Source organism: Patiria miniata, unplaced genomic scaffold (assembly GCF_015706575.1).
Source record: "Patiria miniata isolate m_02_andy unplaced genomic scaffold, ASM1570657v1 HiC_scaffold_13, whole genome shotgun sequence".
Classification (NCBI taxonomy): Eukaryota; Metazoa; Echinodermata; class Asteroidea; order Valvatida; family Asterinidae; genus Patiria; species Patiria miniata.
In genome coordinates, this window is record NW_024037051.1 from 4,828,043 (window position 1) to 4,841,144 (window position 13,102).

The 13,102-nt window shown below is 43.2% G+C and overlaps 1 protein-coding gene across 1 annotated transcript; it reads right to left on the reverse strand.

Moving 5' to 3' along the window:
• Positions 1–1,213: 1,213 nt before the first annotated feature.
• On the reverse strand, positions 1,214–8,597 carry LOC119720736 (UPF0696 protein C11orf68 homolog). Its single transcript, XM_038190566.1, has 4 exons — positions 8,560–8,597; positions 5,231–5,465; positions 4,204–4,407; positions 1,214–2,366 (listed from the first exon to the last, which is right to left on the reverse strand). Exons 2-4 carry the CDS (start codon positions 5,371–5,373, stop codon positions 1,985–1,987), a joined length of 729 nt encoding a protein of 242 aa, XP_038046494.1. The 5' UTR covers positions 5,374–5,465; positions 8,560–8,597; the 3' UTR covers positions 1,214–1,984.
• Positions 8,598–13,102: the final 4,505 nt, after the last annotated feature.

Genomic DNA, 13,102 nt, shown 5'->3' on the forward strand with positions numbered 1-13,102 from the left:
TGTACATGAATTTGCACACTCTAATCACAAGTTATCTCTATGTTAATAGAAATACCACAAGTTGGCTGTCCACCTCTGATCAGTTACCGATATGATAGGCATTCATGAATACCTTTTAAATCCAATGAACAACAGGGTTGTCCTACTTCCATGAATAAACAAAAACTTGCAAAGGAAAACAGACCAGAGTTGTAACGAGTCACTGATTTTTGTGACTCGAGTCGAGTCGAGTCATTTTAAAGAAGTGACTCGAGTCGAGTCGAGTCATAGGTCAACAAGGTCGAGTCGAGTCGAGTCGAGTCACAGAGTGTGGTCGAGTCGAGTCGAGTCGAGTCAAGTATTTAGCTCGAGTCAATTCGAGTCACCAATATTTGAACACTATATAATAAATTACAATAAAAAGCAACAAACACAAGAGAGAAAGAATACAAGGCACCAGTCTATTACGAAAATCCAAAGACATAAAGTATGCTGTATGGTACCCAACCAACAGTTTCCATTGCTAGCTCACGTCACAGATAAGAAGATGTGAAACTTCGGTCTTATGACTGGTTTGGCTTCGGGTCTAGATTTTGTTGTTCGCTGATCGCTGACAACGTCAAAACCTAATTGCATTATACAAACTGTTTCTGATTATTTAAAGGTGGGCCCGTCCGTATCCATTTGTTTTGTGAAATCGGGACATAAATTTAGCTAGCGTTCCACCGAACTTCAAAATCGCCCGAAACCAATGATGAAACCACGGATTGAGAAATGCGTTTTAAGTCTGGTTCCGAGTTTAGCATTACATGCTATAGAACCACAAGGTGGGAGTCCGCGACACGGTGCATGTTTGTTGTTTCATTATGGAGGAAGGAAACAGATGGCCGCTGTATATGAACGTACATTATTTGCGAACATAACGTGACGTAAACAAAAACTGGCAACGCGAACGGCGCGGCGTAAGTCATTGCAAATATTTTTCGCAAATAAGTTTTGCTTTTATTTTTGGGACTCGAGTCTTATTAGCCTTCCTCGAGTCGAGTCGAGTCATTCTGATGAGGGACTCGAGTCGAGTCGAGTAATTTGCTCGCAGTGACTCGAGTCGAGTCGAGTCATTTATCCGTCGGGACTCGAGTCGAGTCGAGTAGCCAAAAGATGTGACTCGAGTCGGACTCGAGTCGAGTCATTGACTCGAGTCATTACAACACTGAAACAGACAAACATCACCATCATCATTTCAGAAAAAGAATTGATTTGTCCCTCGCATGCAAAACACAAAATATTACATAAAATAATGCTTCAGTCTTGACTTAAATTACTAAAAAAATCATTTGAATTTGAATGCCTCGTGTGTAATGTCTGGTTCACACTCAGTTGAACAGCTTCAAAGCATGTGGCATTTCATGGACAGTTGTGAAACATGAGTTCTTTTAGTAAAACATGCATATAACTTCTGTGCATCACTTCACTGCCTAAACGTTACCCTGTGGACCACATAGAGTGATGCACATTTTGTAGGCCATCATTCATAAACTGAAATGACAACAGAAGCATTCTTCCTAACATCAAATTCACTTGCATAAATGGTTGGTTTTAAAACATGCATATAACTTCTGTGCATCACTTCACTGCCTAAACGTTACCCTGTGGACCACATAGAGTGATGCACATTTTGTAGGCCATCATTCATAAACTGAAATGACAACAGAAGCATTCTTCCTAACATCAAATTCACTTGCATAAATGGTTGGTTTTAAAACATGCATATAACTTCTGTGCATCACTTCACTGCCTAAACGTTACCCTGTGGACCACATAGAGTGATGCACATTTTGTAGGCCATCATTCATAAACTGAAATGACAACAGAAGCATTCTTCCTAACATCAAATTCACTTGCATAAATGGTTGGTTTTAAAACATGCATATAACTTCTGTGCATCACTTCACTGCCTAAACGTTACCCTGTGGACCACATAGAGTGATGCACATTTTGTAGGCCATCATTCATAAACTGAAATGACAACAGAAGCATTCTTCCTAACATCAAATTCACTTGCATAAATGGTCGGTTTAAGTCCAAACTCATTGTCGCGATAGATCCTAAGATGGGTGAAGGCGTCGGGCTTATACGTCAGCCGACAGCGAATACCTAGCTGGCGAAGCCTGGTCTCCAGTTTCATCACCCCAGACTTGTCCGTGAAGTCCTCTGAGTAGATGCAGATGACGTGGCTGTAATCGCTGTCATCTCCCATTGCGGGCGCAGAGCTGACCTTGGTAGAAGTCCCCAGCTGGCCAGCGACCGTCGCTCGGAATATCCTCTCCCATGTCAAGTCAGCATGAATGCCAGTTTCCTTCATGACCATCCACTTGCCGCTCAAGCATCTATGCAGAATTTGTAGAGAAGAAAATAGCGATGGGGAGTATTTACAGGAGGCTTAGTCTTTTTTTTACCCTCTATTTGAGACAAGTTCCTGACAAGCAATAGAGGGGCCTACTAGTCTTGTGATCTTTGGCACAAGGACCCAATGTACAGGGTGGATAAAAAAAACCCCTGAAACCGAGATATTATTGCTAATTGGAACAGAATTAGGGCACATGTGAATCAAAGGGAGATATCCTCTGTTAGGCCAAAAAAAAAATAAGTGGGTCTCTGGTCAGCGCGCGCGTCAATTTTAATCATGCGCGTCAATCTTTTTTTTTCCAAAATGTTCTGCGGTAGCTCCAACAGCACCCTCTATTGCCGTACTTCCTCAATTTTTTTTCCCAAAGAGCACCAAGGAATGGGAAATTGCACCAAGGAAAATGATCGAGAGCACCAAGGCAAATTATGGAGGACACCAATGTACATGAGGACACCAAAAAAGCAAAATAGTACCCCACCTTGTCTGTACAATCCAAGCTTGAAGAAAAAAAGCAAAAAAAAAAAGTTGCGTCCCCACGTCAATTCCGGAACTTTGGCCTGACCAGAGACCGAATATTTATTTTTTTTGGCCTTAGGGTTGAATCTCCTCTTTAAAATGACACCCTGATCATGTCCTTACATGCACGGTTGACTGAGCAGTGACCAATTTTATAAAAGGGTCTATTTAGAGACTTGTGCCACTTTTCATGGTGAAATCTCTTTTTGTCCCCACCTACCTTGATTGGCAACCATAGACTTTCACTCTGTGACAATTGACACAAAAACCACAATTGACAAGTGGGGCAAGTCTCTAAATAGACCCTTTCGTAACACTGGTCACTGCTCAGTCAACCGTGAATGTAATGACATGACCAGGGTGTCATTTTAACGAGGAGATTCAACCCTAATAGAGGATATCTCCCTTTGATTAACGTGTGCCCTACTTCTGTTCCAATTAGCAATAATATTTCGGTTTCATTTTTTTATCCACCCCGTATAATCTGTATACATAGCGTATTTAACCCTCCTGCTATTTTAACAGTCACAGTCAGTCAAAATTCACTTCCACTTCCCCTGCTATACTTTTAACAAAGGCTAGTCACCAGTAGTCAGATCATATGTCAAGCAAGCACTGTGATTATAGTCAAACTGGGTCAACATGTCAAAGCAGACAAGTTGAGGTCACAGCCGTTTTATCACTCACCTGGAGTCAAAGCATATAGCTGTATCATGTAGGCTGGGAGCTCTTTACTGTTGAAAACGGTCACTTGTTTGATTTTGACTGAAAGGACTACTTGGCACATAATGCATGTTTGCATGGGAGGGTTGTGCTTGGAATTTTGGGGTTTGTTTGCCAAAGTTCACAAAACTGGATTTGAATCATCTCGTTGATGGTACCCTCTACATCTGATGGCTTGTCAAGATTGCCATGAATTGGCACTGGCTGCATTAGGGAAACAAAATCCAAACCAGTCTTGGATCAAGACTACAGGAGGCCTAGCTTGGGAACAAAAGAGATATCAACAGGGCCATTTATAATCCCACCCAAAGAATATCCTGGGCAGTTTGGATCGAATATATACTGTGGATCAGATGCCAATACTGATAGAATTTAATGTTGGTCAAGCCAAAAAACAAATCTTGTACATACAAATACAACATGGTTTTGGGGGAGTTGGGCAAAATTACTTGTCCATCAGATCTTGCTGATTTTGACTTCCTCCTGACGCAAAGCTAAGGAAGTTGTGCCACTGGTAACATTATTGCAATGGTTTGACCAGTTAAAACTGAAGATTGGCCATGATACATCCAACTCACCTGTGGGCAACAGCGATTCTTTTGATTTCCTGAAAGGTCACAGGTTGTCCTGAATGCAGTAAGTCCTCCCACGCTTGGCAGAGGCCAACTCTGTCACTGGCCTGTTCTTCTCCTTTTGTTTTACTATTGTCACTTCCATTTTCTGTAGTACTGTCACCTCTTGGTGCCCTACCACTGATCCAACTGACTCGTGATCCATTCACTCTATTAATACACCATCAAAGCAAAGTTGTGTTACCTGCCCATGCTTTTAATTTGGGATAACCTGAAGAATGACCCTCATTGTCCAGCTGTAGGAGTTTGGTCCTGGGGATTGGATCAGTGCATATTAAAGAACGAGTACGTTGTATAGTGAAGTTCTCACAAGTCAATCAAATCATGTCACTCAAAAATCCTTCATTCTCAAGTCACATCACTAAAGCCTTTAATTGAACTTCTACAATGGCATTCTAATAATGGACTTGTGATCTGAATATCGATGGACAACTAGACTACATCTCTTGAACCCAGGTACACGGTAGAAAAGTAAGGATTTGTCCTGGGTTTCATGGCTCATCAACCTATAGCTCCCATAGCAAGATAAATGACCCATGTAACTTTTTTGTAAGGCCCCCAAAAAAAATAGTCGGTCTCTCGTCAGACCGATGTTCCGGAATTGATGCGGCAACGCGGTTTTTTTTGGTGGCTTTTTTTTTTTTCAAGTTTGAATTGTACAGACAAGGTGGGTTCTATTTTGCTTTTTTGTGTCCTGTCCTCCATAATTTGCCTTGGTGCCCTTTATCATTTGCCTTGGTGCAATTTCCCCATTCCTTGGTGCTCCTTGGCACAAAAATTTGAGGTGCGGCAATAGAGGACGCTGTTGTAGCTTCCATGTTAATTTGAAGAAAAAAAGAGGTTGACGAGCATGATTAAAATCGACGCGCGCGCTGACCAGAGACCGATTTTTTTTTTTTTGGCCTAACGTGTATTCTTAAAATCTCACCAAGCTCCCCCCCCCTCCAAGAAAAGACAAGAATATGCTACTTACTCTTTGACTCTGGACGGTGGATATTTTGCCAGGAACTCCTCCACCTCGCATTTCAGGTTGGCCTCCTGCTTCAGGTTGGGATCAAAGATAAGCCATCCACCCCGGACTATGGCTAAGGCTTCAGCTGCTAGTTGCCTGGCCATTGAGTGATGCCTGGCTGATCCTGTCTGCTGGTCTGCAAACCTGAACTGCTCAGAAGTGCTTGGTAAGGGCTTACTTCCCAGAGGTGGCCAAGCTGGTTCAATGACAAACAACAAATTTCCTTAATTAATTCATTTCTAGTCGGTTTTGTGTCCTGACTCCATGCACGAACATTAGAAGGCAATTTGTGACCACTCAAAGACACTCAAGAGAGCTTGTGGGACAAACCCTGTTCACGCCGATTTGTTTCTGTAAGGCGCCGCAAGAACACAACCAATTTTTATCTGAATGTTCACAACCCCACATTGTCTTCACATAGGTGTATGGGATTCACATGGGAATTTTCCATACGTACAGTGATCCACATGTAGGGTCTGTCTACATTTAACTAAACCCTCCCTGCATCCCTGATGAGTGTTTACTTGTTACAGAACAGGGACCTTACTCGATATAAATTGAAAGACTTTTGTGGGCTATCCCAGCTGAATGCTAAAATGATAATAAAAAGTCTATAAGGCTTGGGTGAATCCATGGCTGACTCGAATAGACAGGGGTGTGAGTGACCACTGATAAAAATAGCTGAAAACAGCTGAAAAAGGTGTAAAAAAATGCTGAACTTTGGAAATCTCCTATACATTTGTACACAGCAAGTGAGGGGAAAAAGCTGAAATCCAAAACAAAAAAAGCTGAAATCAGCTTTAAAGCTGAGATTTCACACCCCTGAATAGAATCGATTCCAAATTCGGAATTGGAATTGTAGTGCAATTCCTTCCACTTTTTTGAGGAATCAATTTGTGGATGTATAGCCGATTCCAGTTCCCCGAACAGTCTTTGCACAACCATTTTGAAGACCGGCCAACTCCAATGCCTTCAGAGAATGCAGATTATTCCAGGAATAATCTGATTGGCTGATCCGCACAAGCACACAATAAATCACAATACAGCCATGACAGTGTGGCACTGGACGTTTTTTCTGAAGAAGCCACCAAAATCATCCAAATCTTTCATATTTGAGTAACTTTTTTTCTGTTTCAAGTTGATCATTAGCTCCGTGAATGACTGAGTGCATGGTATGAGGTATGTAAAACCCTCCTATGCAAACATGCATTCTGAGCCATGCTGTTACTTGGGCCAAAATTGGTCAAGTGACCCATTGGTGTGTTCAAAGTATACCAGGGACAGTGGAAGGAAAGTTTGACTGTTGGTGACCTTCAATAGCGGGCGGGGGGGGGGGGGGGGGGGGGGGGGGGGGGGGGGGGGGGGGGGGGGGGGGGGGGGGGGTGTACCCTAACACGTGTCATTTCCTGGTCCTTTTTGGCATCCGTTTGTGAATAACTAAATAACCATCTGTACTATTGACGTCACGCAATGTTTACCGCAGTGCATTGCGGGATTGAGTGGGGGTCGCCGCACTGCGATGGCTATAGAAAACATGTAGTATTGTGTATTTTGGGTCTGATTTATTTTAATTTGCGCAAACAAACCTATCAAAAATGACCCTCAAATATGATAAAACCTCGTCTTAATATATTTCAGGTCGATGATTCTTAAAAAATAACGGAGAATTTAGGTATGCACAACGCATACACCGCATACGCACAATACTATTTAATAGCGCGTGACTGCACTGTGTATGTGGTGCTAGTACAGCGGGCAATGAGCGACTTGCTGCGGCAGGAAGTTTTGACGCTGCTTCAAGAGCGGTACAATCGGTACAACCTCGAAATCAATGAGAAAACCAAATAAGTACATCAAAAGGTTAACCACACAAAATACATACATGTAGGGCCTACACAAATAAGACAGATCACGTTCTGTGAATGAAATTGCAGAAGTTTTCTCCATCTATTTTGTTTGGCACCTGGGATGAGTTGACTTGGGACCGAGTTGACCCCGACTGAGTTGCTTTCGAGTCAACTCGGTCCCAATCCAAGTCAGTTCGAGTCAACTCATTACCATTAATGAGTAGACTGGATCTCATTTGTACAAGTGCATTTCGAACGATAATATGGAGTCGGGAACTAGCTTGAACTGGTTTCGCTGATAGCTGCCCTAGTTCCCGACTCCGTATCACAGTTCGAAATGCACTTGTGTGTACAAACGAGATCCAGTCTACTCATTATCATAATCGATGCATCGCGCTCGGTAACGGAATCGCGCTGGGACCATTGAATGAACGATGGGCACGTACATCCACATCGCATTGTTCAAACACGAGTTGGGGAATTTAACGTGTTCACGATCGATCGCGAGGGGAGCTCTCGGAATTGAACGGAAAATTTCACTTTTCATCCGACTCGTAAGCAAACTTTAGCACCTCGGTTTTAATCATCGATCTCTCCTTGTACCTCAGGTGGCGTATCTAGTAATTTGGAGGCCGTTTCGAGGTAAATCTGATGTTTTTGTTGGCCAATGTTTTGGTTTTTTTGGGTCAACGGCAGTCGGCAGAATAGTGTCACGCGACGTTTTCTCATGGTTTCTGGAGAATCGCCACCAAAATCATCGAAAAATTTCATATTTTAGTCTTTGTTGTTCTGTTTGAAGTCGATTATTAGCTTCATGAATGTCTGTTGCATCCTATGAGGTATGAATTATGGAATCTTGGTTGGGATAATAAAGGGAAAATGGACCGTTTTTGTAATGCACTGGGCATACACAGTCCGGGATTTTGGGACTCTTACGACCCGGTTCTTTAATATAACGTAGTTGTGACTCCAGCTCTAATGCGATAGGCATTAGAGCTGGAGTTACTCAAGCTAGCGCAGCCCCCAACGTGGCGCACTTTGATTTTTCACCTGTAGCGCCTACCTTGAGCAAAAGTTTGAACTGAAATTTCACAGAAAGTGAAATTTCAACAAGTTCTAAACTAGTCCGAAAATTTGGGACTCTCAATACTGTGTATGGTTCTAAACACACCTGTTCATAAATCGCGAGTTTGTTTACCCGTAACAAAGTTAGAAGAAAAATTCATTTTGGCATGATTTTCCAATGTTATTGAAAAATCACGTGAACCTTTTGAAAATGCCCCGAAAAATAAGAAAATAATTTTCTGACAAACATGTGGCTGGGTATGTAAGTGCTAGCCCAGGTGGACTCCCTTTCCTCCCTACGTTACGGAGGGAGTCCAGGGTATGAAGTGCTCAAAACCGGGCGAAAAAATTTATGACCAATATTTTCAATATTTTTACCTTGTTGGAGAAGCCAATTTTTATGTCGTAGTATTCTATATGTCCTTATCTATTGGGCCGCTGGGTTCAGGAATTCCATATGCGATGCTGACCGACCTTAATCAGGAAAATAAACTCTAAAGCAACGTTAAACTTGTACGTGTTTGTAGACTCTTTTCATCAGTTTCTCACCGCCGAGTCTATTCTAGTCATACATGACGTACGTCCGTGCAGCGTGTAGTCTGGTTCCCTAGACCTGACAATTAGTCTCGGCGCTCATATCACGTCTGGTCTGGGAGCCAGACTATGCAGTGTGAATATGCAGTGCGCACGCACGATTTGCTTAGTAACCACCCTCATACGTACGCGCACTTACTTGAAGGCGCGGTCGCTAATCCGATGACTGAGCGTGTTTTCGCGCCAGTTACCAGAAACATGTTTCGGCTTTGGTCATTGGTTGAGCGTTTTCGTGACGTCGGTTGGCTGGAGTGACGTCACTGTTCCAACCCAAACTAAACAAATGAGGGTGCTAGTGTGCGTGCGGGCTTTCGTGCGCACATACATGACGTACGACTTGGGAATAAAACTGATGAAAAGAGACTACAAACACGTACAAGTTTAACGTTGCTTTAGAGTTTATTTTCCTGATTAATGTCGGTCAGCATCACATATGGAATTCCTGAACCCCTGGATCAATAGGTAAGGACACATAGAAAATGTAGGCGTGAAATAAGCTTCTGTAACAAGGTAAAACATACCAAAAATCTGGTCCAAAGTTTGGGTGGTCTTATGTAGAGAATTCTCATCCTGGACGTCAGTCGTAATGCAATGAAGACTTCGTCCAACCTGGGCTAGGTATACTCCTAGAACTATGATGCTCCGCGTGAGCGGAGCCTCATAGACACAGAACTCCGCAAAATTGTTTGCAGCACAAAACACCAATTAAGTACAAAAACGTCCATCAAAACGGAGACATTTCCCACAGAACCGCTGCACAGGGCAAGTTCGCGCAAGGACTATAGTTAACCATTGGTTGACTAACGCTTGCCCGAACTCTGTCTAGTCGACGATGGTTAACTATGCTAGTCGACTATTTGGAACCAACCTAGGCCAAGTTCGGGCAAGGACCATTAGTCGACTAGTGGTTGATTTGTGACGTACCTTACGCCTGCGCACTAATAGCAAAGTGCGAACGTCTCTAGTCGACCGCTGGTCAAAATGTCATTGCAAACGTCTGGATCCTGGCTCCCTGCTGTACGTTATGAACGCGCGCGGCTATGGTTACCAGCGAAGCAACCAACCCCAGTAGGTTGGTTCCAAATAGTCGACTAGCGTAGTCAACCATTGTCGACTAGACAGAGTTCGGGCAAGCGTTAGTCGACCAATGGTTAACTATAGTCCTTGCGCGAACTTGCCCCTACTGGGGCTGGTTGCATCGCTGGTAACCATAGCCGCGCGCGTTCATAACGTACAGCAGGGAGCCAAGATCCAGACGTTTTGCAATGACATTTTGACCGGCGTTCGACTAGAGACGTTCGCACTTTGATGATGAAAAATATGCCCTTTCCGCACTGAGCCAACCTAACACTTGAAACGAGCACGCGCGCAGAATGATCGCAGTCATTTTCGGTTCGATCGCTCGGAGCGCGCCGCGGGGGGTACGTACTTGCACTTGTACGCATGCGCATACTATCGTTCCGCTCTACACCATACCCCCCGCGATCGAACCGAAAATGACTGCGATCATTCTGCGCGCGTGCTCGTTTCAAGTGTTAGGTTGGCTCAGTGCGGAAAGGGGATATTTTTCATCATTTTTGCCGAAAACAGACAGAATCCACCGATGTTTGTTGGGTGCACATAACGTGAGTATGTCATGAGGTATTGTTTGAAGTTTAGGGGCAATCTCAGACTGGGACCGTGAGTGCATAAAAACGTGCAAAATTACTACTGACGTTTTTTTACTCACCATTAGGCTAATTAATGCCCACACAACACATACATCAAAATGATAAAGTTGCAAGCATGTCATCTGCGAAATTTGAGACCTTAAATCCAATTTTAAGGCAAGTTTTTGGCAGTTCAAAAACCATCCACGTCAATCTCCATGCTCTGGAAATGGGTGTGTGATTCCCAATGTATTCTGGGTAGGTGTAGGAAATACCCTGCAGCTTACTTGTTTTTTAATTGACAGCCAAATGAACACAGCGCCCTCTGTTAAAAAATGAAACATTCTACATTCACTCAGATCAACAAGAGGGCGCTGCTTTATCTACAAGATGAAAATGTTCTAGCTAGGGAGTTTTTTTGCACAATGCATTGCAGTACACATCAACGTGATGTCTCACGTTTGGATTTCGATAACTCTCTGCAAAATTGGAATTAAAAGCTGAATTTTTGGTGATGCAATGCTCACAACAGCAACTTTGCGAGGCAGAAGTTTCGGGGATTATTGAGGAAACTGTAGTGAGTAAGAAGCTTGCAAATTTGATTCACACTGGTTTTATTATGCAGCACAAACTTTTGCATGATATGGATACCTTAAGTTTTGGGACTCTCATACACAGTATTGAGAGTCCCAAATTTTCGGACTAGGGCAATCTGTGCAGCGGTTCTGTGGGAAATGTCTCTGTTTTGATGGACGTTTTTGCGGAGCATCATAGTTCTAGGAGTAGGCTAGGTATGTAAGTAGAGTAATAGAGATAATAATTATTTACTTCTGAAATCAGAAGGCTTCTCTCCGTCAGACGGAGAGAAGCCTTCTGATTTCAGAAGTAATAATTATTTATCAGAATTTATCAAGTTTACAGAAATTCTTAATTGTTAATTTGGAATTTTTCGAGATTTATTCAATTGCGCCACGTTAGGGAGATTAGGCCTACCGTTAGGGAACACTCCGCCAATTTGTGCCCAATTTCCGGACGCCACCGTTTTTGAATTTCGGATTAGGCCTAGGCCTAAATTTTATGAAACCGAAATTGTTCACAGAGCAAAATGTACCTGTATTTCACTGCACGAATTTGAGGTTTGTCAACAAAGAGGTTTGGCAACATTAACACTACACGAGGAAAGTCGTGTTAAGCTCCGAAGTGCGCCACGTTAGCATGGTTAGGGAACACGACTATATTATAACTGCAATTCAAGCTCAACATAACATGCAACATGATGCAAATCACCCGGCCACTAGGGCGCCAGAACTCCTTCCTCTGTTCGAATTTTTGGATTTGGTATGTCCATATGGTATGTCGTACACATGGTCGTACCATGGAGAAATAAAACACATGTCATGCATGTCGTACGTAGTAATATTAATAGCACGACTACACTAGTCCGAGTAACTTGGACCCAACTTATCGCCTTTTTTAACATTTGGACACCATGTCCAAATGTTAAAAAAGGCGATAAGTTGGGTCCAAGTTACTCGGACTATAGCACGACAGACCAAATCCAAAAATTTGAAAAAGGGGTCGGTTTCTATACGTATATACACTATTTCTTACCTATAAAAAGCAGTTTACATCAGACCATGGAGCTAGGAGTAGGACTAAGGAGTAGGAACACACTAGCTAGCGAAGCTAGCGAACAATCTTGCCCGCACTACATGCACTAAAATACCGTGGATACAGAGTCTAGCCGTCACGTGGTTTGACAAGCAAGCTACTTCTCCGAAACGATAAAGCTGTTTCTCATGCATCTTGGGGGAATACCCATGTAGATGTGACTAGACGACGCCCCCTGTGAGATGGCCAACCTCGTCCCCAGGGTGTCGAATAGTACGCGCCCATCACTAAACGAGGTTGGAAATAAAGTTAGCACTGTGGACGAGGTTGCGAAATGGCAGATTCGCTCGTACCCCCGGCCCCGCCCTGCAAACAGGGCCGAGGGCGCTGCATGGGATCAAGGGCTGATGAGCTTCACAGAATCTTGTGAAGGAAGTGGGGATGACATTCTGAATAACTTGCGTTAATGCCTGAATAGGTTTCTGCAACGTACCCGTACAGAACTTATCATGACCTATATAAAGCATCCTGTAGCTGTTTGAAGACCGCGGTTAGCTAATGCGCGCCAATGTTACCCGAACACTTTCTCATAGAAATGCATACATTCTATACTGGATGTGATTTCTTTTTCATTGCGGACCATGTGGACAAATTGTGAGCGTCGCATAATGCAATTTGACCCTTCGTTAATTCGAAACGGAGGCTGAGCAAGTGGTAGGAATTGAACATTTTCAAAAACGGATAAGTTTTACAGATTTTTTTTCAAAATTATTACCACTTTTACCGAAAAAAAACCCACATTTATGAATGGGAATATGAGTGAGGACCATAGGCTCTATGGTGATGACTCGGTCTTAACGGTCGTGTAGGGTAGTGGCCATGATGACTTGCAGGTCACATGTCACGCAAAGTCTATCCAATCGAAGCTTTAAACTATCAGCCCTTCCCAGCGTCCTGTTTGCGGGGGGGGGGGGGGGGGGGTACGAGCGAAGATGGCAGATATAGAACAGGGTGTCCCAAATTACCTCGAACCATCAAAGCGCCCTCTTTTTCACATCTAAAAAATA

Coding starts and splice junctions, on each gene's coding strand:
- LOC119720736 (XM_038190566.1), bottom strand. CDS start 5,373: ATGGCCAGGCAACTAGCAGCTGAAGCCTTAGCCATAGTCCGGGGTGGA. Junction 4,408..5,230: donor CCACCGTCCAGAGTCAAAGA/GTAAGTAGCATA, acceptor GTGTATTAATAG/AGTGAATGGATCACGAGTCA. Junction 2,367..4,203: donor AGAATCGCTGTTGCCCACAG/GTGAGTTGGATG, acceptor AATTCTGCATAG/ATGCTTGAGCGGCAAGTGGA.